This window comes from Agelaius tricolor, unplaced genomic scaffold (genome assembly GCF_023055355.1).
Source record: "Agelaius tricolor isolate 1412-34295 unplaced genomic scaffold, bAgeTri1.0.p SCAF_152, whole genome shotgun sequence".
NCBI classification, from domain to species: domain Eukaryota; kingdom Metazoa; phylum Chordata; class Aves; order Passeriformes; family Icteridae; genus Agelaius; species Agelaius tricolor.
The window spans coordinates 106,438-134,239 of record NW_027269412.1 but is presented as its reverse complement, the minus strand read 5'-3'; the positions used below and the strand labels follow the sequence as shown (position 1 = coordinate 134,239).

The 27,802-nt window shown below is 49.9% G+C and overlaps 1 protein-coding gene across 1 annotated transcript; it reads left to right on the top strand.

The window, feature by feature from the left end:
• Positions 1-2,099: 2,099 nt before the first annotated feature.
• LOC139586918 (liprin-alpha-3-like) lies at positions 2,100-27,802 on the top strand (the record flags this gene model as incomplete). Its single annotated transcript, XM_071420601.1, is given in 17 exon segments — positions 2,100-2,151; positions 2,153-2,225; positions 2,228-2,248; positions 5,301-5,341; positions 5,343-5,395; positions 8,999-9,080; positions 10,897-11,097; positions 13,294-13,356; positions 13,890-13,916; positions 15,128-15,303; positions 18,987-19,084; positions 21,065-21,240; positions 22,496-22,564; positions 24,420-24,482; positions 24,649-24,751; positions 26,579-26,642; positions 27,424-27,802. Coding segments are annotated over 16 exon segments (1,360 nt in total), but the record flags the coding sequence as incomplete, so codon positions are not given.

The window sequence follows — 27,802 nt, the reverse complement described above, 5'->3', positions numbered from 1 at the left end:
TTGGGGGGGGGGGGGGGGTTTGAAGGGGGGGGTCTGAAATAGGGGGGTCGGAAATGGGGGGGGGGGGTCGGAAATGGGGGAATCAGAAATGGGGGGGGGTCGTAAATGGGGGGGGGGGTCCCCGATATTGGGGAGGGTCTGAATGGGGGGGGGGACGACCCCAAAATTGGAGGAGGGGGGTCTGAAATGGGGGGGGGGATACGAAAACATTTTGGGCAAAGAAATTGGGGGACCCCAAAAATGGGGGTGGGGGACGACAAAATTGGGGGGGGGGGGGCGTCACCGTAATTTTGGGGTGGGGGCAGCAAAAATGGGGGGGGGGGACCCCGAAATTTTGGGGGTGGGGGATGCCAAAAATGGGGGACCCCGAAATTGGGGGGGGGAGCGCAAAAAATGGGGGGGGGACGCAAAAAAATGGGAGGGGGGAGGGACCCTAAAACTGGGGTCTGGACCCCAAAATTAGGGGGGGGGGGGACGAAATTGGGGGGACCCCCAAAAATGGGGAGGGGTCCCCCAAAAAATGATGGAGAGGGGGGGGGTCCAAAATTGGGGGAGGGGTCCCAAAAATGGGGTGGGAACCCCCCAAATTTCGGGGAGGGAGGGGGGGAAGCTTTAAAGGGGTGGGGGAGGCGTTAAAGACCCCCCGCAAAAATGGGGGGGAAATGGGGGGGAGACCCCTCCCCAAAATGAGACGGGAGGGGGGGGGGGGAACCCCCAAATTAACGGGGACCCCCCCCCCCCAAAATTTCAGAACCACGTGGGCAAGGAGGAGCCGCGGGGGGGGGGCGGAGGAAAAGGGGGGGGGGTCCCGGGGAGCCCCCAGCGACCCCCCAGGACCCCCCCGAGCTGCGATGGAGGAGGGGCGGGACCCCCGAACGGGGTCAGTGAATGGGGGGGGGGGTCCTGGAGGGGGGATTTGGGGGGTCTGGGGGGGATTTGGGGGGGATTTGGGGGGGATTTGAGGGGGTTTTGGGGGGATTTGGGAGGGTTTTGGGGGGATTTGGGGGGGATTTGGGGGATTTGGGGGAGGGTTTGGGGCAGTTTGGGGGGGATTTGGGGGGTCCTGGGGTGGTTTGGGGGGTCCTGGGGGGGTTTTGGGGCATTTTGGGGGGGATTTGGGGGATTTGGGGCGGGTTTGGGGGCATTTTGGGGGGATTTGGGGGCATTTTGGGGGGATTTGGGGGGTCCTGGGGGGGTTGGGGGGGTTTGGGGGGGATTTGGGGGGGATTTGAGGCGGGTTTGGGGCATTTTGGGGGGGTCCTGGGGGGGGATCTGGGGAGGTTCGGGGGGTCCTGGGTGGGTTTGGGGGGGGGGGGGTTTGGGGGATTTTGGGGGAGATTTGGGTGGTCCTGGGGTGGTTTGGGGGGTCCTAGGGGGGTTTTGGGGCATTTTGGGGGGATTTGGGGGGGGTTTGGGGGGTCCTGGGGGGATTTAGGGGGGATTTGGGGGGGATTTTGGGTGGTTTGAGGGGGATTTTGGGGGATTTGGGGGTCCTGGGGGGGTTTGGGGGGGATTCTGGGGGGGTTTGGGGGTGATTAGGGGCGGGTTTGGGGCATTTTGGGGGGTCCTGGGCGGTTTGGGGCATTTTGGGGGGGGATTTTGGGGGTCCTGGGGGGATTTTGGGGGAGGTTCGGGGGGTCCTGGGTGGGTTTGGGGGGCATTTTGGGGGGGAGTTTTTGGGGGTCCTGGAGGGGTCTTGGAGGGAATTTGGAGGGGATTGAGGGGGATTTTGGGAGAATTTTGGGGATTTTGGAGGCGGAATTTGGGGTTTTGGGGTTTTTGGGGTGGAATTTTGGGGTTTTTGGGGTTGAATTTTGGGGGCTTTTTGGGGCTGGAATTTTTGGGCTGGAATTTTGGGGGCCTCTCTGGGTGGAATTTCCGGGATTTTCGGGTGGAATTTTGTGCCTTTGGGGCCGTTTTGGGTTTTTTTTTTTTGGGGTTGGGCTGAATTCGGGCATTTTTGTTTGAAATTTTGGGCGTTTTTGGGGTGGAAATTTGGGGTTTTTCGCTGGAATTTCCTGGGTTTTGGGGACTTTTCTGTGTATTTGAGGGCAGCGGGGGGGTCCCGGTGCTGACGCCCCCTCCCCAAATTGTTCCAGGCTGGTCCCCGAGGGTCCCGGCGCCCCCCCCGACCCCTTGCACAAGACCCCCCCCCAAAAAGAAAAGCATCAAATCCTCCATCGGCCGCCTCTTCGGCAAGAAGGAGAAAGGGAGGCTGGGACCCCCCCCAGGGACGCGCCCAGCCTGGGTGAGACCCCTCCCCAAATTAGCCCCGAGACCCCTCCCCAAAAAAAAGCAAAAATCCCCCAAAAAATCCAAAAAAATCCAAAAAAAAGCAAAAAAAAATCCGAAAAAACACCAAAAAATCCCAAATAATCCCCCCAAAAAAATCCCCAAATTCAACCCCAGCCTGGGTGAGACCCTCCCCAAATTACCCCCGAGATCCCTCCCCAAAAAAAGCAAAAAAATCCCCCAAAAAATCCAAAAAAAAGCAAAAAAATCCCAAAAAAAATCCCCAAAAAATCCCAAAAACCACCAAAAATCCCCCCCAAACCCCCCCATAAATCCCAAATTCAGCCCCAGCCTGGGTGAGACCCCTCCTCAAATTAGCCCCGAGACCCCTCCCCAAAAAAAGCAAAAAATCCTGAAAAAAATCCCAAAAAAATCCAAAAAAAAGCAAAAAAAATCCGAAAAAACACCAAAAAATCCCAAATAATCCCCCCAAAAAAATCCCAAATTCAGCCCCAGCCTGGGTGAGACCCCTCCCCCAAATTAGCCCCGAGACCCCTCCCCAAAAAAACCCAAAAAATCCCCAAAAAAATCCAAAAAAATCCCAAAAAAGGGACACAAAAACCCAAATAAAACCTCCCCAAAAATCCCAAATTCAGCCCCAGCCTGGGTGAGACCCCTCCCCAAATTAGCCCCGAGACCCCTCCCCAAAAAACCCAAAAAATCCCAAAAATCCCCAAAAAAATCCAAAAAAAAGCAAAAAAATCCCCCAAAAAACCACCAAAAATCCCCCCCAAACCCGCCCCCAAAAATGCCAAATTCAGCCCCAGCCTGGGTGAGACCCCTCCCCAAATTAACCCCGAGACCCCTCCCCCAAAAAAACCCAAAAAATCCCCAAAAAAATCCAAAAAAAATCCCAAACAAGGGCCCCAAAATCCCAAATAAAACCCCCCCCAAAAATCCCAAAAAAATCCCAAATTCAGCCCCAGCCCGGGTGAGACCCCTCCCCAAATTAACCCCGAGACCCCCCTCCCCAAAAAAACCAAAAATCCCCAAAAAATCCAAAAAAATCCAAAAAAAAAGCAAAAAAAATCCGAAAAAACACCAAAAAATCCCAAATAATCCCCCCCAAAAAAATCCCAAATTCAACCCCAGCCTGGGTGAGACCCCTCCCCAAATTAACCCCGAGATCCCTTCCCAAAAAAAAGCAAAAAATCCCCCAAAAAATCCAAAAAAAAGCAAAAAAATCCCAAAAAAATCCCCAAAAAATCCCAAAAACCACCAAAAATCCCCCCCAAACCCCCCCCCCATAAATCCCAAATTCAGCCCCCAGCCCTGGGTGAGACCCCTCCTCAAATTAGCCCCGAGACCCCTCCCCAAAAAAAAGCAAAAAATCCTGAAAAAAATCCCAAAAAAATCCAAAAAAAAGCAAAAAAAATCCGAAAAAACACCAAAAAATCCCCAAATAATCCCCCCAAAAAAATCCCAAATTCAGCCCCAGCCTGGGTGAGACCCCTCCCCAAATTAGCCCCGAGACCCCTCCCCAAAAAAACCCAAAAAATCCCCAAAAAAAATCCAAAAAAATCCCAAAAAAGGGACACAAAAACCCAATAAAACCTCCCCAAAAATCCCAAATTCAGCCCCAGCCTGGGGTGAGACCCCTCCCCAAATTAGCCCCGAGACCCCTCCCCAAAAAAACCCAAAAAATCCCAAAAATCCCCAAAAAAATCCAAAAAAAAAAGCAAAAAAAATCCCCCAAAAACCACCAAAAATCCCCCCAAACCCGCCCCCAAAAATGCCAAATTCAGCCCCAGCCTGGGTGAGACCCCTCCCCAAATTAACCCCGAGACCCCTCCCCAAAAAAACCCAAAAAATCCCCAAAAAAATCCAAAAAATCCCAAACAAGGGCCCCAAAATACCAAATAAATCCCCCCCAAAAAATCCCAAAAAATCCCAAATTCAGCCCCAGCCTGGGTGAGACCCCTCCCCAAATTAGCCCCGAGACCCCTCCCCAAAAACCCCAAAAAAACCCCAAAAAACCAAAAAAACCCAAAAAAAATCCCCAAAAAGCAAAAAATTCCCGTTTTTTTTTTCTTTTTTTTGGATTTTTTCGGGATTTTTTGGGGTTTTTTGGGGGTTTTTTTGGGGGGAATTTGGGGGAGGGGTCTCTGTGATTTTGGGGGAGGCTTTTGGGCTTTTTGGGGGTTTTTTTTCGGTTTTTTTCGGGGTTTTTTTTCGGGGTTTTTTTTGCGTTTTTTCCGTTTTTCTTCAGTTTTTTTCAGATTTTTTTCGGGGATTTTTTTGGGATTTTTTTGGGGGGAATTTGGGGAGGGGTCTCTGTGATTTTGAGGGGGGGTTTTGGGTTTTTTGGGGTTTTTTTTAGGATTTTTTCGCGGTTTTTTTTGGTTTTTTTTCGCATTTTTTTCGGGTTTTTTGGAATTTTTTCGCTTTTTTTTCGGGATTTTTTGGGGATTTTTTTGGGGGGAATTTGGGGAGGGGTCTCTGTGATTTTGGGGTTTTTTTGGGGGGGGGTTGGGTTTTTTTAGGATTTTTCTGGGTTTTTTCCGGGGGGGTTTTTTTCTGTTTTTTTTTTCGCATTTTTTTCCGTTTTTTCCCTTTTTTTCGCTTTTTTTTCGGGATTTTTTTTGGGGAATTTGGGGAGGGGTCTCACCTGCGCCCCCTCCCCTCCATTTGCAGCCGGGACCCCCTCGGACGAGCTGGCCCTATTTGGGGAGGGGTCTCTGTGATTTTGGGGTTTTTTTTGGGGTTCTTTGTTTAGGATTTTTTCGGGTTTTTTCGGGTTTTTTTCCGTTTTTTTTCGGGTTTTTTCGGGATTTTTTTGGGGATTTTTTTGGGGAATTTGGGGAGGGGTCTCTGTGATTTTAGGGGATTCTTGGGGGGCGTTTTTGGGTGTTTTTTTAGGATTTTTCTGGGTTTTTTTCTGTTTTTTTTTTTCGCATTTTTTCGGATTTTTTGGAATTTTTTCGCTTTTTTTTCGGGATTTTTGGGGGATTTTTTTGGGGGAATTTGGGGAGGGGTCTCACCTACGCCCCCCTCCCCTCCATTTGCAGCCGGGACCCCCTCGGACGAGCTGGGCCCCCCCGAGGCGCTGGGGCCTGGCCAAGCTGCCGGGGGGGGTGGACAAGGACAGGAGGAGCAAGAAAAAGTGAGGGGGGGGGGGACCCCAAATTGGGGAGGGGGCGGCGGGGGAGGGGGGGGGAGGGGATGGGGGAATTTGGGGAGGGGTCCTGGGGATTTGGGGGGGATTTGGGGGGGATTTGGGGGCGTTTTAGGGGAAATTTTGGGGGTTTCGGGTTAATTTGGGGAGGGGGCTCTGAGGGGATTTGGGGGTTTTGGGGTCCCGGGTAATTTGGGGAGGGGTCTCAATTAATTTGGGGAGGGGTCTCCGGTTAATTAATCTGGGGAGGGGTCCCCGGTTAATTTGGGGAGGGGTCCCGGGTTAATTTGGGGGGGATTTTGGGGGTCCCGGGTTAATTTGGGGAGGGGTCTCAAAGGGGATTTGGCGGCAATTTTGGGGGGATTTTGGGATTTTGGGGGTCTTGGGCTAATTTGGAGGGGGTCCTGGGTGAATTTGGGGGGGATTTGGGGGGATTTGGGGGCGTTTTAGGGGAAATTTTGGGGGTCTCGGGTTAATTTGGGGAGGGGTCTCTGAGGGGGATTTTGGGGTTTTGGGGGTCCCGGGTTAATTTGGGGGGGATTTTGGGGGTCCCGGTGAATTTGGGGAGGGGTCTCTGAGGGGATTTTGGGGTTTTGGAGGTCCCGGGATTAATTTGGGGGGGATTTGGGGGCGTTTTAGGGGGGATTTTGGGGATCTTGGGTTAATTTGGGGAGGGGTCTCTGAGGGGATTTTGGGGGAATTTTGGGGTCTCGGGATTAATTTGGGGGGGATTTGGGGGGGATTTGGGGGGGGATTTGGGGGGATTTGGGGGAGATTTGGGGGGGGATTTGGGGGCGTTTTAGGGGGGATTTTGGGGGTCTCGGGTTAATTTGGGGAGGGGGCTCTGAGGGGATTTGGGGGTTTTGGGGGTCCCGGGTTAATTTGGGGAGGGGTCCCGGGTTAATTTGGGAGGGATTTTGGGGGTCCCGGGTGAATTTGGGGAGGATTTGGGGGGATTTGGGGAGGATTTTGGGGGTCTCGGTTAATTTGGGGAGGGGTCTCTGAGGGGATTTGGGGAGGATTTTGGGGGTCTCGGTTAATTTGGGGAGGGGGCTCTGAGGGGATTTGGGGGTTTTGGAGGTCCCGGGTTAATTTGGGGGGGATTTGAGGGGATTTGGGGGCGTTTTAGGGGAAATTTTGGGGGTCCGGATGAATTTGGGGAGGGGTCTCAATTAATTTGGGGAGGGGTCCCCCGTTAATTAATTTGGGGAGGGGTCTCTGGGTTAATTTGGGGAGGGGTCCCGGGTTAATTTTGGGGGTCTCGGGTTAATTTGGGGAGGGGTCCTGGGGGGATTTGGGGGGAATTTTGGGGGTCCCGGGTTAATTTGGGGAGGGGTCTCAAAGGGGATTTGGGGGGAATTTTGGGGGGGATTTAGGGGGGGATTTTGGGGGTCTCGGGTTAATTTGGGGAGGGGTCTCTGAGGGGATTTTGAGGTCTCTGGGGGATTTTGGGGTTTTGGGGGTCCCGGGTGAATTTGGGGAGGGGTCTCTGAGGGGATTTGGAGGTCCCGGGTTAATTTGGGGGGGATTTGAGGGGGATTTGAGGGGATTTGGGGGCGTTTTAGGGGAAATTTTGGGGGTCCCGGATGAATTTGGGGAGGGGTCTCAGTTAATTTGGGGAGGGGTCCCCCGTTAATTAATTTGGGGAGGGGTCTCTGGGTTAATTTGGGGAGGGGTCTCAAAGGGGATTTTGGGGTCCCGAGGGGATTTTGGGGTTTTGGGGGTCCCGGGTGAATTTGGGGGATTTGGGGGTTTCTGGATGAATTAATTTGGGCTTAATTAATGAGTCAATTAATGAGCTAATTAATGCACTAATTCATACGCTAATTAATGCGCTAGTTAATGAGTTACTAATGAGGTAATTAACGAGTTAGTAATGAGTTAATGAGTTACTAACGAGGTAATTAATGCGCTAATAATGAGTTAATGAATGAGTTACTAAGGAGGTAATTAATGCGTTCATTAATGAGTTAGTAATTAGTTAATAATGAGTTAATGATGAGCTAATGAATGAGTTCATTAATGACTTAATAATTAGTTACTAATGAGCAAAATAATGAGTTAATTAATGAGTTAGTAATTAGTTAATAATGGGGTAATTATGAGCTAATTAATTAGTTATCAATGAGCTAACTAATGAGTTCATTACTGAGTTAATAATGAGTTAATTACTGAGTTAAAAATGAGCTAATTAATGAGTTAATCAATGACTTAATGATTAGCTAATTAGTTAATTAACGAGACTATTACTGAGTTAATAATGAGCTAATTAATGAGTTAATCAATGACTTAATGACTTAATAATGAGATAATAATGAGTTAATTAATGTCTTAATGAGCTAATTAATGTGCCAATTAATTAGTTAATGAGTTAATTAATGAGCTATTTAATGCGTCAATTAATGAGTCCATTAATGCGTTAATAATCAGCTAATTAATGATTTGTGGTGAATTCGGGGCAATTTTGGGCTGAATTTGGGGGATTTTGGGGGGGATTTTTGCAGTTCAGGTTAACAAATTCTGCGTTAATTAACTCATTAATGACCTCATTAATTAATTAACTGATTAATTAAGACAGGAGCTGCTGGAGGAGGCCTGGTGGGGGGGATTTTGGGCTGAATTTTGGGGTGAATTTGGGGGATTTTGGGGGGGATTTTTGCAGTGTGGGTTAATGAATTCTGCGTTAATTAACTCATTAATTAACTCATTAATGACCTCATTAATGACCTCATTAATTACCTCATTAATTAAGACACGAGCTGCTGGAGGAGGCCTGGTGGGAGAGATTTGGGGTGAATTTGGGGCAATTTTGGGGTGAATTTTGGGGGATTTTGGGGGGGATTTTTGCAGTTCGGGTTAATGAATTCTGCGTTAATTTCCTCATTAATTACCTCATTAATTAATGACCTCATTAATTAAGACAGGAGCTGCTGGAGGAGGCCTGGTGGGGGGAATTTGGGGTGAATTTGAGGCAATTTTGGGCTGAATTTGGGGGATTTTGGGGGGGATTTTTGCAGTTCGGGTTAATGAATTCTGTGTTAATTACCGCATTAATTACCTCATTAATTAATGAATTAATTAATGAATTAATGAAGGCACGAGCTGCTGTTGGTGGCCTGGCCTGAGGGGATTTTGGGCTGAATTTTGGGCTGAATTTTGGGGGATTTTGGGGGGGATTTTTGCAGTTCGGGTTAATGAATTCTGCGTTAATTAACTCATTAATTACCTCATTAATTAATGACCTCATTAATTAAGACACGAGCTGCTGGAGGAGGCCTGGCCTGGGGGGATTTGGGGGTGAATTTTGGGCTGAATTTTGGGGTGAATTTGGGGGATTTTGGGGGGGATTTTTGCAGTTCGGGTTAATGAATTCTGCGTTAATTAACTCATTAATTACCTCATTAATTAATTACGGCATTAATGAAGGCACGAGCTGCTGGAGGAGGCCTGGGGGGGATTTGGGGTGAATTTGGGGCAATTTTGGGGTGAATTTTGGGGGATTTTGGGGGGGATTTTTGCAGTTTGGGTTAATGAATTCTGTGTTAATTAACGAGCCAATTAATTCATTAATTAATTAATGAATTAATTAAGGCACGAGCTGCTGGAGGAGGCGTGCCGCCAGGGGCTGCCCTTCGCCGCCTGGGACGGCCCCACCGTGGTGTCCTGGCTGGAGGTGAGGGGGACAAAAATTTGGGGGAAAAAATGGAAATTTTGGGAAAAAAAATTTTGAAATTTTGGGGGAAAAAATGTTGAAATTTTGGGGGAAAAATTTTGGAATTTTGGGGGAAAAATTTGGAATTTTGGGGAAAAAATTTGGAATTTTTGGGGGAAAAAATGTTGAAATTTTGGGGAAAAAAATTTGAATTTTTTGGGGAAAAATTGGAATTTTTTGGGGAAAAATTTTGGAATTTTGGGGAAATAATTTTGAATTTTGGGGAAAAATTTTGGAATTTTGGGGAAAATTTTGGAATTTTGGGGAAAAAAAGTTGAAATTTGGGGGAAAAAATATTGGAATTTTGGGGGAAAAATTTTGAAATTTTTTTGGAAAAAAATTGAAATTTTGGGGAAAAAATTTTGAAATTTTGGGGAAAAAAGTTTGAAATTTGGGGGGAAAAATTTTGAAATTTTGGGGAAAATTTGAAATTTTGTGAAAAAAAATTTGGAATTTTGGGGAAAAAATTTGAAATCTTGGGGAAAAATTTTGAATTTTTTGGGGAAAAATTGGAATTTTTTGGGAAAACATTTGAAATTTTGGGAAAAAATTTTGAATTTCGGGGGGAAATTTTGGAATTTTGGGGGAAAATTTTGAATTTTGAGGAAAAAATTTTGAATTTTGGGGAAAAATTTTTGAATTTTGGGGAAAAAAATTTTGGAAATTTTGGGGAAAAAAATTTGAATTTTTGGGGAAAAATTTGGAATTTTGGGGGGAAAAATTTTGAAATCTTGGGGGGAAAATTTTGACATTTTGGGGGAAAATTTTGAATTTTTTGGGGAAAATTTGAAATTTTGTGAAAAAAATTTGGAATTTTGGGGAAAACATTTGAAATTTTGGGGAAAAATTTTGAATTTTTTGGGGAAAAATTGGAATTTTTTGGGGAAAAATTTTGGAATTTTGGGGAAATAATTTTGAATTTATTGGGGAAAAAAATTTGAAACTTTGGGGAAAAAAATTGACATTTTGGAATTTTGGGGGAAAAATTTTGAATTTCTTGGGGAAAAAAATTTGAAATTTTGGGGAAAATAATTTGAAATTTTTTGGGAAAAAATTTGGAATTTTTGGGGGAAAATTTTGAAATTTTGTGAAAAAAATTTGGAATTTTGGGGAAAAAAAAATTGAAATTTTGGGGAATTTTTTTTGTTGTTTTTTTGGGGTTTTTTTGTGGGGGTTTTTTGGGGTTTTTTGGGGGTTTTTTGCCCCCAGCCCCATTTCCGAGCCCCCAGCCCCATTTCTGGCAGGTCTGGCTGGGGATGCCCGCCTGGTCCTGGGGATGGAAATTTGGGATTTTTTGCGGTTTTTTTGTGGGGATTTTGGGGTTTTTTGGGTTTTTTTGGGGTTTTTGTTGGGGTTTTCTGCCCCCAGCCCCATTTCGAGCCCCCAGCCCCATTTCTGGCAGGTGTGGGTGGAAATTTGGGCTTTTCTGGCAGGTCTGGGTGGGGATGCCCGCCTGGTCCTGGGGATGGAAATTTGGGATTTTGGGGGGGTATTTTAGGTTTTTTTGCGGGGTTTTTTGGGATTTTGGGGGTTTTTTGGGTTTTTTTGGGGGTTTTTTGCCCCCAGCCCCATTTCAAGCCCCCAGCCCCATTTCTGGCAGGTCTGGCTGGGGATGCCCGCCTGGTCCTGGGGATGGAAATTTGGGATTTTCTTGGTTTTTGGGGTTTTTTGGGGTTTTTTTGGGTTTTTTGGGGGGTTTTTTTGGGGTTTTTTTGGGTTTTTTGCCCCCAGCCCCATTTCTGGCAGGTGTGGGTGGAAATTTGGGCTTTTCTGGCAGGTCTGGGTGGGGATGCCCGCCTGGTACGTGGCCGCCTGCAGGACCAACGTGCGCAGCGGGGGGGTCCTGGCCAATCTGTCGGACCCCGAAATCCAGCGGGAATTGGGGATCTCGCACCCCCTGCACCGCCTGAAGCTGCGGCTGGCGGTCAGGGAGATGGTGTCGCTCACCAGCCCCTCGGCACCGCCCTCCAACAGGACTGTGAGTGAAAAAATGGGGAAAAAAGGGGGAAAAACATGGGGAAAAAATGGGGAAAAAATGGGGATTTTATGGGGAATTTATTGGGAATTTATTGGGAATTTATTGGGATTTTATTGGGAATTTATCGGGATTTTATTGGGATTTTATTGGGAATTTTTTGAGAATTTATTGAGATTTTATTGGGATTTTATTGGGAATTTATTGGGAATTTATTGGTATTTTTTCGTAATTTATTGGGAATTTATTGAGATTTTATTGGGATTTTATTCGGAATTTATTGGGATTTTATTGGGATTTTATTGAGAATTTATGGGGCATTTATTGAGATTTTTTTGGGAATTGATGGGGATTTTTTGTTGGGAATTTCTGGGGCTGGTTTTTGATTTCTGGGGAATTTCTGGAGCCATGGATGGAGGGTTTGGATTTGGGGAGGGGTCTCTGAGGGGACGGTGTCGCTCACCAGCCCCTCGGCACCGCCATCCAACAGGACTGTGAGTGACAAAATGGGGGAAAAAAGGGGAAAAGATGGGGAAAAAATGGGGAAAGAATGGGGAATTTATTGGGATTTTATTGGGAATTTATTGGGAATTTATTGGGATTTTATGGGGATTTTATTGGGATTTTATTCGGAATTTAATGGGATTTATTGGGATTTTTTCGTAATTTATTGGGATTTATTGGGAATTTATGGGGAATGTATTGGGAATTTATTGGGATTTATTGGGAATTTATTGGGATTTTATTGAGATTTAATTGGGATTTTATAGAGAATTTATTGAGATTTAATTGGGATTTTATAGAGAATTTATTGAGATTTTATTGGGATTTTATTGGGAATTTATTGGGATTTTTTGGGAATTTATTGGGATTTATTGGGAATTTATTGGGATTTTTTCGTAATTTATTGGGATTTTTTGGGAATTTATTGGGAATTTATCGGGATTTTTTGGGATGTTTTGGGAATTTATTGGGATTTTATTGGGATTTTATTGAGATTTAATTGGGATTTTATAGAGAATTTAATGAGAATTTATTGAGACTTTATTGGGAATTTATCAAGATTTTATTGGGAATTTATTGGGATTTTATAGGGAATTTATTGGGATTTTATTGGGAATTTATTGAGAATTTATTGGGATTTTATTGGGAATTTATAGGGATTTATTGGGAATTTATGGGGAATTTATTGGGAATTTATGGGGAATTTATTGGGATTTTATTGGGAATTTATTGGGATTTTATGGGGAATTTATTGGGAATTTATTGGGAATTTATTGAGATTTTATTGGGATTTTTTGGGATTTATTGGGATTTTATTGGGATTTTATTGGGATTTTATTGAGATTTAATTGGGATTTTATAGAGAATTTAATGAGAATTTATTGAGACTTTATTGGGAATTTATTGGGAATTTATCAAGATTTTATTGGGATTTTATAGGGAATTCATTGGGAATTTATTGGGATTTTATGGGGAATTTGTTGGGATTTTATAGGGAATTTATTGAGATTTTTTTGGGATTTTTTGGGATTTATTGGGATTTTATTGGGAATTTATTGGGAATTTATGGGGAATTTATTGGGATTTTATTGGGATTTAATTGGGAATTTATTGGGAATTTATGGGGATTTTATTGAGAATTTATTGAGAATTTATTGGGATTTTATGGGGATTTATTGGGAATTTATTGAGATTTTATTGGGAATTTGTTGGGATTTTATAGGGAATTTATTGAGATTTTTTTGGGATTTTTTGGGATTTATTGGGATTTTATTGGGAATTTATTGAGAATTTATCGCCATTTTTTTTGGAATTTATTGAGAATTTATTGGGAATTTATTGGGATTTATTGGGAATTTATTGGGATTTTTTCGTAATTTATTGGGATTTTTTGGGAATTTATTGGGAATTTATCGGGATTTTTTGGGATGTTTTGGGAATTTATTGGGATTTTTTGGGAATTTATTGAGATTTTTTGGGATAATTTTTGGGAATTTTGGGGGGGATTTTTGGGGAATTTCTGGGGATTTTTTTTGGGGAATTGACAGAAAATTTTTGGGGAATATTTTGGGAATTTACGGGGAAATTGGGGGGAGGTTCTCAGTCTGACGTCACCCACATGTCTGATGACGTTGTTCCGCTGTCGATGACGTCATTCTCGTGGGCGATGACGTCATTTCCCGCCTTTTCCCGCAGTGCACGGGGAATGTGTGGATGACGCACGAGGAGATGGAATCGCTGCCGGCCACGCCCACCGCGGTACGGGGGAGATTTTGGGGAAAATTTGGGCAATTTTGGGGCATTTGGGGATATTTTGGGGGATTTAAGGGATTTGGGGGAGATTTGGGGGAGATTTGGGGGGAATTTGAGGGAGATTTGGGGCAATTTTGGGGAATTTGGGGGAGATTTCGGGGAAGTTCGGGAGGATTTGGGGGAATTTTGTGGGAATTTTGGGGCGTTTTGGAGGAGTTTGGGGGGAAATTGGGAGGATTTGGGGGGATTTTGGAGGGAACTGGGGGAATTTTGGGGCGTTTGGGGGGATTTTGGGGGAGGTTTGGGGAGATCTTTTGGGAGATTTTTGGGAGATTTGGGACCCCTGACGCCTCCAGGGGGAGAATTTTGGGTGGATTTTTGTTGATTTTGTGGAGATTTTGGGTTGATTTTGGGGGGTTTGGGACCCCTGACCCCTCCAGGAAAGATTTTAGTTGATTTTGGTTGGATTTTGGGGCGATTTTGAGGGGATTTCGGCCGTTTTGGGGACCCCTGACCCCTCCGCCATTTTCCCCCCTCAGGAGCCGCGGGAGATCAGCTGGGAACAGGTAAGGGGCGGGGTTTCGCCAAGGGGGCGGGGCTTCAGCGAGGGGGCGTGGTTTAGTGATGGGGCGGGGCTTGGTCAGGTCCTGGCAGGGTTAAAGGGGGTTGAAAGGGATCACAGGCAGGTCCTGGCAGGGATATAAAATTTTGGGGTGCCATAGACAGGTCCTGGCAGGGCTATAAAAGTTTGGGGTGCCATAGGTAGGTCCTGGCAGGGATATAAAATTTTGGGGTGCAATAGGCAGGTCCTGGCAGGGATATAAAAATTCCTCGCAGATCCTGGCGCACGGGGACATGAACCGCGAGTGGGTGGGGGTCTGACAGCCAGGTCCTGGCAGGGATATAAAGCTCTGGGGTGGCATAACCAGGTCCTGGCAGGGATATAAAACTTTGGGGTGCAATAACCAGGTCCTGGCAGGGATATAAAGCCTCGGGGGTGCCATGGGCAGGTCCTGGCAGGGCTATAAAATCCCGGCGTGTCCTCCCACAGGTCCTGGCTCACAGGGACATGAACCACGAGTGGGTGGGGGGTCTGACAGCCAGGTCCTGGCAGGGATATAAAAATCTGGCAATGCCATAACCAGGTCCTGGCAGGGATATAAAGCCTCGGGGTGGCATAGCCAGGTCCTGGCAGGGATATAAAGCTCTGGGGTGCCATAGGCAGGTCCTGGCAGGGATATAAAAATTTGGCAATGCCATAAACAGGTCCTGGCAGGGATATAAAATTTTGGGGTGCCATAGGCAGGTCCTGGCAGGGCTATAAAGCCTCGGGGGTGCCATGGGCAGGTCCTGGCAGGGCTATAAAAATTCCTCGCAGATCCTGGCTCACGGGGACATGAACCACGAGTGGGTGGGGGTCTGACAGCCAGGTCCTGGCAGGGATATAAAATTTTAAAGTGCTGTAATCAGGGATATAAAGCCTCGGGGGTGCCATAGGCAGGTCCTGGCAGGGATATAAAACTTTGGGGTGCAATAACCAGGTCCTGGCAGGGATATAAAGCCTCGGGGGTGCCATGGGCAGGTCCTGGCAGGGATATAAAAATCTGGCAATGCCATAACCAGGTCCTGGCAGGGATATAAAGCCTCGGGGGTGCCATGGGCAGGTCCTGGCAGGGATATAAAAATCTGGCAATGCCATAACCAGGTCCTGGCAGGGATATAAAGCCTCGGGGGTGCCATAGGCAGGTCCTGGCAGGTCTATAAAAATTCCTCGCAGATCCTGGCGCACGGGGACATGAACCACGAGTGGGTGGGGAACGAGTGGCTGCCCAGCCTGGGGCTGCCCCAGTACCGCAGTTACTTCATGGAGTCGCTGGTGGACGCGCGGATGCTCGACCACCTGAGCAAGAAGGAGCTCAGGGGGCAGCTCAAGATGGTCGATTCCTTCCACCGGTGAGAGAACCAGGAGGGGGGACCCCGAATTTAAGGGGGGAAGGTGGGAGGGACCCCCCAAAATTGAGGGGGTTGGGGGAGGTTGAGGGGGGGTGTCAAAAATGGGGGGGAAATGGTGAAAAGTTGGGAGGAAATCGTGAAAAGTGTGGTGAAAAGTTTGGGGGAAATAGTGAAAATTTGGGGGGTAATGGTAAAAAAAATTGGGGGAAAATAATGAAAAGTTTGGTGAAAAGTTTGGGGGAAATCGTGAAAATTTGGGGGGTAATGGTAAAAAAAAAATTGGGGGAAAATAATGAAAAGTTTGGGGAAAAGTTTGGGGGAAATAGTGAAAATTTGGGGGAAGTGGTCAAAACTTTGGGGAAAAATCATGGAAAGTTGGGGGAAATGGTAAAAAAAAATGGGAGAAAATCATGAAAAGTTTGGTGAAAAGTTTGGGGGAAATAGTGAAAATTTGGGGGGTAATGGTAAAAAAAATTGGGGGAAAATAATGAAAAGTTTGGTGAAATGTTTGGGGAAAATCGTGAAAAGTTTGGGGGGAATGGTAAAAAAAATGGGGGAAAATAATGAAAAGTTTGGTGAAAAGTTTGGGGGAAATAGTGAAAATTTGGGGGAAGTGGTCAAAACTTTGGGGAAAAATCATGGAAAGTTGGGGGAAATGGTAAAAAAAATGGGGGAAAATCATGAAAAGTTTGGTGAAAAGTTTGGGGGAAATCGTGAAAATTTGGGGGGTAATGGTAAAAAAAATTGGGGGAAAATAATGAAAAGTTTGGGGAAAAGTTTGGGGGAAATCGTGAAAAGTTTGGGGAAAAGTCTGAGGGAAATCGTGAAAAGTTTGGGGAGAAGTTTGGGGGAAATCGGGAAAAGTTTGGGGAAAAGTTTGGGGAAAAGTTTGGGGAAAAGGTCAGAAATTTGGGGGAAGTGGTCAAAAGTTTGGGGGAAAATCGTTAAAAGTTGGAGGAAATCATCAAAAATTTGGTGAAAAGTTTGGGGGGAAATCGTGAAAAGTTTGGGGAAAAGTTTGGGGAAAATCGTGAAAAGTTTGGTGAAAATTTTGGGGGGAAATGGGGAAAAGTTTGGGGGAAATGTCAAAAATTTGGGGGAAGTGGTCAAAAGTTTGGGGGAAAATCATGAAAAGTTGGGGGAAATGGTAAAAAAAATGGGGGAAAATCATGAAAAGTTTGGTGAAAAGTTTGGGGAAAATTGTGAAAAGTTTGGGGAAAAGTTTGGGGGGAAATGGGGAAAAGTTTGGGGAAAAGTTTGGGGGAAAGTTTGGGGTAAATCGTGAAAAGTTTGGGGAAAAGTTTGGGGGAAATCGTGAAAAGTTTGGTGAAAAGTTTGGGGGAAATAGTGAAAATTTGGGGGAAGTGGTCAAAACTTTGGGGAAAAATCATGGAAAGTTGGGGGAAATGGTAAAAAAAATGGGGGAAAATCATGAAAAGTTTGGTGAAAAGTTTGGGGGAAATCGTGAAAATTTGGGGGGTAATGGTAAAAAAAAAATTGGGGGAAAATAATGAAAAGTTTGGGGAAAAGTTTGGGGGAAATCGTGAAAAGTTTGGGGAAAAGTCTGAGGGAAATCGTGAAAAGTTTGGGGAGAAGTTTGGGGGAAATCGTGAAAAGTTTGGGGAAAAGTTTGGGGAAAAGTTTGGGGAAAAGGTCAGAAATTTGGGGGAAGTGGTGAAAAGTTTGGGGGAAAATCGTTAAAAGTTGGAGGAAATCATCAAAAATTTGGTGAAAAGTTTGGGGGGAAATCGTGAAAAGTTTGGGGAAAAGTTTGGGGAAAATCGTGAAAAGTTTGGTGAAAATTTTGGGGGGAAATGGGGAAAAGTTTGGGGAAAAGTTTGGGGGAAATGTCAAAAGTTTGGGGGAAGTGGTCAAAAGTTTGGGGGAAAATCATGAAAAGTTGGGGGAAATGGTAAAAAAAATGGGGGAAAATCATGAAAAGTTTGGTGAAAAGTTTGGGGGAAATCGTGAAAAGTTTGGGGAAAAGTCTGAGGGAAATCGTGAAAAGTTTGGGGAAAAGTTTGGGGGAAATCGTGAAAAGTTTGGGGAAAAGTTTGTGGAAAAGTTTGGGGAAAAGTCTGGGGGAAATCGTGAAAATTTGGGGGGAATGGTAAAAAAATTGGGGGAAAATAATGAAAAGTTTGGTGAAATGTTTGGGGAAAAGTTTGGGGAAAAGTTTGGGGGAAATGTCAAAAATTTGGGGGAAGTGGTCAAAAGTTTGGGGAAAAATCATGGAATGTTGGGGGAAATGGTAAAAAAAAATGGGGGAAAATCATGAAAAGTTTGGTGAAAAGTTTGGGGGAAATCGTGAAAAGTTTGGTGAAAAGTTTGGGGGAAATCGTGAAAATTTGGGGGGTAATGGTAAAAAAAAAATTGGGGGAAAATAATGAAAAGTTTGGGGAAAAGTCTGGGGGAAATCGTGAAAAGTTTGGGGAAAAGTTTGGGGAAAATCGTGAAAAGTTTGGTGAAAATTTTGGGGGGAAATGGGGAAAAGTTTGGGGAAAAGTTTGGGGGAAATGTCAAAAATTTGGGGGAAGTGGTCAAAAGTTTGGGGGAAAATCATGGAAAGTTGGGGGAAATGGTAAAAAAAAATGGGAGAAAATCATGAAAAGTTTGGTGAAAAGTTTGGGGGAAATAGTGAAAATTTGGGGGGTAATGGTAAAAAAAATTGGGGGAAAATAATGAAAAGTTTGGGGAAAAGTTTGGGGGAAATCGTGAAAAGTTTGGGGAAAAGTCTGAGGGAAATCGTGAAAAGTTTGGGGAAAAGTTTGGGGGAAAGTTTGGGGAAAAGGTCAGAAATTTGGGGGAAGTGGTCAAAAGTTTGGGGGGAAATCGTTAAAAGTTGGAGGAAATCATCAAAAATTTGGTGAAAAGTTTGGGGGGAAATGGTGAAAAGTTTGGGGGGAAATGTCAAGAGTTTGGTGAAAAGCTTGGGGGAAAATGATGAAAAATTTGGTGAAAAGTTTGGGGGGAACCTTGAAAACTCGGGGGCAAACATTGGAAGTTTGGCCTCAGGGTGACCCTGGGACCCCCGAGGTGACTTTGGGGACCCCCGAGGGGATTTTGGGGACCCCCGGGGTGATTTTGGGGCCCCCCGAGCCTCCCAAAAGTGACCCCAGCCCCTTCTCCCAGCATCAATTTGGGACCTCTGGGGTGACCCCAGCCCCTTTTAAATGACCCTGGGACCCCCGGGGTGACTCGGGGACCCCCGAGGTGACCTTGGGGACCCCCTGGGTGACTTTGGAGGATCCCCGAGGCGAATTTTGGGGGACCCCCGGGGTGATTTTGGGGACCTCCCGAGCCCCCCAAAAGTGACCCCAGCCCCCTCTCCCAGCATCAATTTGGGACCTCTGGGGTGACCCCAGCCCCATTTAAATGACCCTGGGACCCCCGGGGTGACTTTGGGGACCCCCGAGGTGACTTTGGGGACCCCCTGGGTGACTTTGGGGACCCCCGGGGTGATTTTGGGGACCCCCCGAGCCTCCCAAAAGTGACCCCAGCCCCTTCTCCCAGCATCAATTTGGGACCTCTGGGGTGACCCCAGCCCCCTTTAAATGACCCTGGGACCCCCGGGGTGACTCGAGAACCCCCGAGGTGACTTTGGGGACCCCCCGAGGTGACTTTGGGGACCCCCGGGGTGACCTTGGGGACCCTCTGGGTGATTTTGGGGGGCCTCCATGCAGGGTGAGCCTCCATTACGGCATCATGTGCCTGAAGCGCCTCAACTACGACCGCAAGGAGCTGGAGCGGCGGCGGGAGGAGAGCCAGGGGGGCACCTCGGGTATGGGGGGGTTCGGGGGGATTTTGGGGGGTCCTGAGGGGGTTTGGGGGGGTTTCGGGGGGATTTGAGGGGGTTTCGGGGGGATTTGGGGGGGTTTCAGGGGGCAGATTTGAGGAGGGAACGTTGGTATGAGGGGATCTGAGGGGATTTGGGAGGGTTTTGGTGGGATTTGGGGGAGTCCTGAGGGGCTTTGGGGGCGTCCTGGAGGGGTTTTGGGGGGCTTGAAGGGATTTGGGGGGATTTGGGGGGGTCCTGGAGGGGTTTTGGGGGGGTCCTGGAGGGGTTTTGGGGGTGGCCTTGAGGGGATTTGGGGGGCAGATTTGAGGAGGGAACGTTGGTATGAGGGGATCTGAGGGGATTTAGGGGGGGTTTTGGGGGGATTTTGGGGGTCTTGAGGGGATTTGGGGGGGTCCTGGAGGGGTTTTGGGGGGTTCTGAGGGGTTTTGGGGGGGGTCTTGAGGGGATTTGGGGGGTCCTGAGGGGATTTTGGGGGGTTTCGAGGGGATTTGGGGGGCAGATTTGAGGAGGGATCGTTGGTATGAAGGGATCTGAGGGGATTTAGGGGGGGATTTTGGGGGGATTTTGGGGGTCTTGAGGGGATTTGGGGGGGGTCCTGGAGGGGTTTTGGTGGGATTGGGGGGGGTCTTGAGGGAATCTGGGGGGGTCTCAGGGGGATTTGGGGGGTTTTGAGGGGGGTCCTGGGAGGATTTGGGGGGCAGATTTGAGGAGGGATCGTTGGTATGAGGGGATCTGAGGGGATTTGGGGGAGTCCTGAGGGGTTTTGGGGGGTCCTGAGGGGAATTTGGGGGGGTCTCGGGGGGATTTGGGGGGGTCTTGAGAAGATTTGGGGGGTCCTGGAGGGATTTGGGGAGGTCCTAAGGGGTTTGGGGGGGTTTTGGGGATTTTTGGGAATCCCGGTTGGAATTTCGGGGTCCCCCAGACGTGGTGCTCTGCTCCAACGAGCGGGGCAGTGCCTGGGTGGGGATTTTGGGGGGATTTTGGGGGCTTTTGGAGTATCTGGATGGGGATTTTTGGGATCTGGGGGATTTTGGGGTGTCGCTATCGGGATTTTGGGGTGTCCCCAGACGTGGTGGTGTGGTCCAACGAGCGGGGCAGGGTGAGGATTTTTGGGGGATTTTCGGGGATTTTGGCGTATCTGGGTGGGGATTTTGGGGGGATTTTTGTGGGATTTTCGCGTATCCGGGTGGGGATTTTTGGGATCTGGGGGATTTTGGGGTATCCCAATGAATTTCGGGGTCCCCCAGACGTGGTGGTGTGGTCCAACGAGTGGGTCAGTGCCTGGGTGGGGATTTGGGGGGATTTTGGAGTATCTGGGTGGGGATTTGGGGGATTTTTGGGGGATTTTGGGGGGTTTGGAGTATCTGGATGGGGATTTTTGGGATCTGGGGGATTTTGGGGTGCCCCAATGAATTTCGGGGTCCCCCAGACGTGGTGGTGCGGTCCAACGAGCGGGGCAGTGCCTGGGTGGGGATTTGGGGGATTTTTGGGGGGTTTTTGTTATCCCTGTAGGGTTTTTTGGGGATTTTTGTGATCTGGGGGATTTTGGGGTGTCGCTATCGGGATTTTGGGGTCCCCCAGACGTGGTGGTGTGGTCCAATGAGTGGGGCAGTGCCTGGGTGGGGATTTGGGGGATTTTTGGGGGATTTTGGGGGATTTTGGAGTATCTGGGTGGGGATTTTCGTGGGTTTTGGAGTATCAGGGTGGGGATTTTTGGGATCTGGGGGATTTCAGGGTGTCGTTATCGGGATTTTGGGGTGCCAGAGGTTATTTCGGGGTGTCCCCAGACGTGGTGCTCTGCTCCAACGAGCGGGGCAGTGCCTGGGTGGGGATTTTTCGGGGATTTTCAGGGGATTTTCGGGGCTTTTGGAGTATCTGGATGGGGATTTTTGGGATCTGGGGGATTTTGGGGTGTCGCTATCGGGATTTTGGGGTGTCCCAATGAATTTCGGGGTCCCCCAGACGTGGTGGTGTGGTCCAACGAGCGGGTCAGTGCCTGGGTGAGCAGCGTGGGGCTGCGCGAGTTCGCGCCCAACCTGGGCGAGTCGGGCGTGCACGGGGCGCTGCTGGCGCTCGACGACACCTTCGACTGGGCTGACCTGGCCCTGCTGCTGCAGATCCCCACCCAGAACACACAGGTGGGAACTGGGAGCACTGGGAGGGACTGGGAGGGACTGGGGAGGGGTTTGGGATACGCTGGGAGGGACTGGGAGGGGATTGGGATGGACTGGGAGGGACTGAGATGGACTGGGAGGGGATTGGGATAGACTGGGATGGGATTGGGATAGACTGGGAGGGACTGGGAGGGACTGGGGAGGGGTTTGGGATAGGCTGGGAGGGACTGGGACGCATTGGGAGGGACTGGGACAGGATTGGGATAGACTGGGATACACTGGGATGGGATTGGGATAGACTGGGAGGGACTGGGAGGGACTGGGGAGAGGATTGGGATACACTGGGAGGGACTGGGATGAACTGGGGAGGGATTTGGGATGGACTGGGAGGGACTGGTCCCCATGTCCTCCCAATCCCCCCAATGTCCCTGATGTGTCCCTGATGTGTCCCTGATGTTTCTGAGTCCCTGATGTGTCTCCGATGTCCCCCAATCCCCCCAATGTCCCCGATGCGTCCTCAGTGTCCCCAATTTCCCCAGTCCCCCCATTATCCCCAATGTCCCCGATGTCCCCGATGTGTCCCCATTGTCCCCAATGTCCCCAATCCCCCCACTGTGTCCCCAATGTCCCCGCTGTGTCCCCAATGTCCCCGCTGTCCCCAATCCTCCCATTATCCCCAATGTCCCCGATGCCACCAATGTGTCCCCAATGTGTCCCCAATGTCCCCATTATCCCCAATGTCCCCCGATGTCCCCCATTGTCCCCAATGTCTCCAATCCCCCCATTGTCCCCAATGTCCCCAATGTCCCCCAATGTCCCCAATGTCCCCCGATGTCCCCCATTGTCCCCCATTGTCCCCAATCCCCCCATTATCCCCAATGTCCCGATGTCCCCATTGTCCCCAATGTCCCCCGATGTCCCCAATGTCCCCAATCCCCCCATTATCCCCAATGTCCCCATTGACCCCAATGTCCCCAATGTGTCCCCAATGTCCCCCCAATGTCCCCCCAGTGTCCCCAATCCCCCCATTATCCCCAATCCCCCGATGTCCCCCAATGCCCCCCGATGTCCCCAATGTCCCCAGTGTCCCCAATCCCCCGATGTCCCCGATGTCCCCGATGTCCCCGATGTCCCCAATGTCCCCAATGTCCCCAATGTGTCCCCAATGTCCCCCAATGCCCCCGATGTCCCCCATTGTCCCCAATGTCCCCAATGTCCCCAATCCTCCCATTGTCCCCGATGTCCCTCGATGTCCCCAATGTGTCCCCAATGTCCCCAGGCTCGGCAGCTCCTGGAGAAGGAGTTCAGCGCTTTGATCTCGGCGGGCACCGAGCGGCGCCTCGATGAGGTGGGGGAGGGGAGGGGAGGGGCGGGACCCCCCCAGACCACGCCCCCCCGGACCCCCGCCCACCCCCGGGGCACCAAATCCACCGAAAATTCCCCAAATCCGCCCCAAAATCCGCCCCATAAACCTCCCAAAATTCCCCGCAAAATCCGCCCCAAATCCACCCCAAAACTTGCCCCAAGTTCCCCCCAAAATTCCCCAAATCCGCCCCAAAATCCGCCCCCTAAACCTCCCAAAATTCCCCGCAAAATCCACCCCAAAACTTGCCCCAAATTCTCCCCAAAATTTCCCAATCCACCGAAAATTCCCCAAATCCGCCCCAAAATCCGCCCCCTAAACCTCCCAAAATTCCCCGCAAAATCCACCCCAAATCCACCCCAAAATCCACCCCAAATCCACCCCAAAACTTGCCCCAAATCCACCCCAAAATCCCCCCCCTAAACCTCCCAAAATTCCCCGCAAAATCTGCCCCAAATCCACCCCAAAATCCGCCCCAAATCCACCCCAAAACTTGCTCCAAATTCTCCCCAAAATTCCCCAAATCCACCCAAAATCCCCCACAAAATCCCCCCCCGCCAAATCCCTGCAAGTCCCCCCAGATTCACCCCAAAAATCCCCCAAATTCACCCCAAAATCCCCCCAAAATTCACCCCAAATTCACCCAAAATTCACCCAAAAATCCCCCCAAAATCCCCCCAAAATTCACCCCAAAATCCCCCCAAAATTCACCCCAAAATTCCCCTAATCCAGCCCAAATCCCCCCCAAAATTCCCACCAAAATCCTTCCAAATCACCCCAAAATTCCCCAAATTCACCCCCCAAAATCTCCCCAAATGCCCCCAAAATTCACTTTAACCCCCCCAAAATCCCCTTCCCACCATCCGGAATTGGGTCTGGGGGCTCTCTGTGATTTCGGGGTGCCCATCCCAGGACGCCCCCCAGACCCTTCAGCCGCTCCCCAGTGACCCCAAGCCCCCCAAAATCCCAATTTAACCCCCCAAACCCCCCTCCCACCATCCGGAATTGGGTCTGGGGTCTCTCTGTGATTTTGGGGTCCCCATAGGACGCCCCCAGACCCTTCAGCTACTCCCCAGTGACCCCAAATCCCGACTAAAATCCCAATTTAACCCCCCAAAATCGCCCCAAAATCCCATTTTTAACCCCGAAAAATCCCATTTTAACCCCCCAAAATTCACTTTAACCCCTCCCACCACCCGGAATTGGGTCTGGGGTCTCTCTGTGACCCCGGGCCGCCCCCAGGACGCCCCCCGACCCTCAGCCGCTCCCCAAGGACCCCCAAACCCCCCAAAAAAAAACCCCCAAAATCCCAATTTAACCCCCCCAAAATCCCCCCAAAATCCCAATTTAACCCCCCCAAATCCCCCTCCCACCACCCGGAATTGGGTCTGGGGTCTCTCTGTGATTTTGGGGTGCCCCCATAGGACGCCCCCAGACCGTTCAGCCGCTCGCCGAGCTGGCGGAAGCTGTTCCGGGAGAAGGAGCTGTGACCCCCAAACCCCCCAAAATCGCCCCAAAATCCCAATTTAACCCCCCAAAATCCCAATTTAACCCCCCAAGATCTCACTTTATCCCCCCCAAACCCCCCTCCCACGATCCGGAATTGGGTCTGGGGTCTCTCTCTGACCCCGGGCTGCCCCCAGGACGCCCCCAGACCCTTCAGCCGCTCGCCGAGCTGGCGGAAGCTGTTCCGGGAGAAGGAGCTGTGACCCCAAACCCCCCCAAAATCCCCCCAAATTCACTTTAAACCCCCAAAATTCACTTTAATCCCCCCCAAATCCCCCTCCCACCACCCGGAATTGGGTCTGGGGGCTCTCTGTGACCCCGGGGTCCCCCATAGGACGCCCCCAGACCGTTCAGCCGCTCGCCGAGCTGGCGGAAGCTGTTCCGGGAGAAGGAGCTGTGACCCCAAACCCCCCAAAATCCCAATTTAACCCCCCCAAACCCCCTCCCACGATCCGGAATTGGGTCTGGGGGCTCTCTGTGACCCCGGGGTCCCCCATAGGACGCCCCCAGGACCGTTCAGCCGCTCGCCGAGCTGGCGGAAGCTGTTCCGGGAGAAGGAGCTGCGGGGCGCTGCGGGTCCCGACGCGGCCGAGATGCTGCCCCCCAACTTCCGGGGGGGACCCCTGGGGACGCCGCCCCTGCCCCTGCGCAAGGTCCAGCCCGACGGTGAGGGGGGGGCGGGATTTGGGGAGGGGGCGAGGGGGGTGAGGGGGGATTTGGGGGGGGTTTGGGGGGGGTTTGGGGGGGATTTTGGGGGGGATTTGAGGGGGGATTTTTGGGGGGTTTTGAGGGGATTTTTGAGGGGAATTTGGGGGGGTTTGAGGGGGGTTTGGGGGGATTTGGGGGGGGCTCGGGGGGGTTTGAGGGGGTTTGGGGGGTATTTGAGGGGATTTTGGGGGGGATTTGAGGGGGTTTGGGGGGATTTTGGGGGGGGGTTGGAGGGATTTGAGGGGGATTTTGGGGGGGGTTTGAGGGGGTTTTGGGGGTGATTTTGGGGAGGGGTCTTGGAAGGGTTTGGGGCGATTTGGGGGGATTTGGAGGGGATATTGGGGGAGATTTTGAGGGGATTTTTGGGGGAGGGTTTGAGGGGATTTGGGGGGGATTTTGAGGGGATTTGGGGGGATTTTGGGGGAGATTTGGGGGATTTGGGGGGTTTTGAGGGGATTTTGGGGGGTTTTGGGGGGATTCGGGGGGATTTTGGGGGGGGTTTGGGGAGGGGTCTTGGAGGGATTTTGGGGGGGATTTGGGGGGATTTTGGGGGGTTTTGGGGGCATTTGAGGGGGTTAAGGGGGGATTTTGGGGGGGATTTTGGGGAGGGTTTGAGGGGATTTTTGAGGAGATTTGGGGGGGATTTTGGGGGGATTTGTGGGGGTTTGAGTGGATTTTGGGGGGCATTTGAGGGGATTTTGGGGGGATTTTTGGGGTGGTTTTTGGGGAGTTTGGGGAGGGGGTCTTGGGGGGATGTGAGGGGATTTTGGGGAGGGGGCCCGGGGGGGTTTCAGGGTGTTTTGGGGAGGGTTTGAGGGGATTTTGGGGGGATTTTGGGGGGGATTTTGGGGGATTTGGGGAGGGGGCTCGGGGGGTTTGGGGATTTGGGGGGATTTTGGGGGAGATTTTGGGGGGGTTTTGAGGGGGTTTTGGGGGGATTTGAGGGGATTAAGGGGGGTTTTGAGGGATTTTGGGGGATTTGGGGGGCATTTCGGGGGGGATTTTGGGGGGGTTTGAGTGGATTTTGGGGGGATTTGGGGGGGATTTGGGGAGGGGTCTTGGAGGGGTTTGAGGGGGCATTTTGGGGGGGATTTTGGGGAGGGTTTGAGGGGATTTTGGGGGTTTTGGGGGATTGGGATTGAGGGGATTTTGGGGGGGGTTTGGGGGGGATTTGGGGAGGGGTCTTGGAGGGATTTTGGGGGGGGGATTTTGGGGGGATTTTGGGTGGGATTTTGGGGGCTATTTGAGGGGATTTTGGGGGATTTTGGGGATTTTGAGTGAATTTTGGGGGGATTTGGGGAGGGGTCTTGGAGGGATTTTGGGATGTTTGGGGGGAATTTGAGTGGATTTTGGGGGGATTTTGGGAAGATTTGGGGAGGGATTTGGGGGGATTTTGGGGTTAAATTTGGGGTTCTGGGGTTGAGTTGGGGGAATTTGGGGAGGGGTCTTGGAAGGGGGGATTCTGGGGTTTTGAGGGGATTTTTGGGGTGGTTTTTGGGAGGGACTTGGGTGGATTTTGGGGGTCTAGGGCATCTTTGGGGGGATTTCAGGGGGTCTTGGGGCTTTTGGGGGGGGATTTGGGGAGGATTTGGGGGTCTGGGGGATTTCGGGGATCTGGGGTGATTTGGGGAGGGGTCTTGGGGGTCCCAGGATTTTGGGGGATTCTGTGAGGTTTTTTGGGATTTTTTGGGGAATTTTTCGGGGATTTTTTTGGGATTTTTTGGAATTTTTTTTTTTTTGGGGGGGGGGGTCCTGACCTCCCCCATCCCCTTTTTCCCCCCCCAGGAAATTCGCTGCCCCCCCCGAGGGGCGATGGGGGGGTCTCGGTCCGGACCTACTCCTGTTAACGGTGAGGGGGGCGGGGCCCCAAATTTGGGGAGGGGTGGGTCCCCAAAATTTTTGGGATGGGGCGGAAATTGGGGAGGGGTCTTGGGTGTCCAATTTTGGGGGGGGTCTCAATTTTGGGGGGAATTTTGGTTTTTTTTTTAGGGGGGGCTTTAGGAATTTGAGGGGGGGGTCCCCAATTTTGGGTGGGGGGGTCCCCAATTTTGGGGAGGGGGCGTTTCTTATTTTGGGGGGTTTGGGGCTGAAATATTTGGGGAGGGGTCTCAATTTTGGGTGAATTTTGGGGTTTTTTTTTGGGGGGGCTTTGAGGAATTTGAGGGGGGGTCCCCAATTTTGGGTGGGGGTCCCCAAAATTTTTGGGATGGGCCGGAAATTGGGGAGGGGTCTTGGGTGTCCAATTTTGGGGGGAATTTTTGGGTTTTTTTAGGGGGGGCTTTGAGGAATTTGAGGGGGGGTCCCCAATTTTGGGGGGGTCTGGGGCTGAGAAATTTGGGGAGGGGTCTCAATTTTGGGAGGAATTTTGGGGTTTTTTTAGGGGGCGCTTTGAGGAATTTGAGGGGTGTCCCCAATTTTGGGTGGGGGTCCCCAATTTTTGGGGGGTGTCTGAAATTGGGGAGGGGTCTTGGGTGTCCAATTTTGGGGGGGGGTCCTCAATTTTGGGGGGAATTTTGGGGTTTTTTTAGGGGGGGATTAAGAAATTTGAGGGGGGGGTCCCCCAATTTTGGGTGGGGGGGGGTTCCTCATTTTTGGGGACCCCTCCCCTCATTTATTCCCCTCCCCCACAGGGTCCCTGACCTGACGAAACCTTCGGGGGTGTTTGGGGGGGGGGGGGGGGGTCCCCCAAAATCCCCCTCCCCAAATTCGCCCCCCCCCCAATCGATGAATTTGGGGGCGGGGTTTGAATTTTGGGGACCCCCCCCCCAAAAAAAAATTAAAAATTTCTGAGCCCTTTTTTGGGGGGGGGGCTCTGGTTCTGCTGCTATAAAATGGGGGGGGGGAGGGTTTTGGGGTCCCCCCCCCTCCCCTTTTGTGCCCCCTCCCCATTTTTAACCCCCTCAGCGCCGGGGGGGGTTTGCATGGAAAAAAACAAACAAAAAAACCCCAAAATAATAAAAAAAAACCAACAAAACAAAAATGGGGGAAAAACCCCGAAAATGAGGAAAA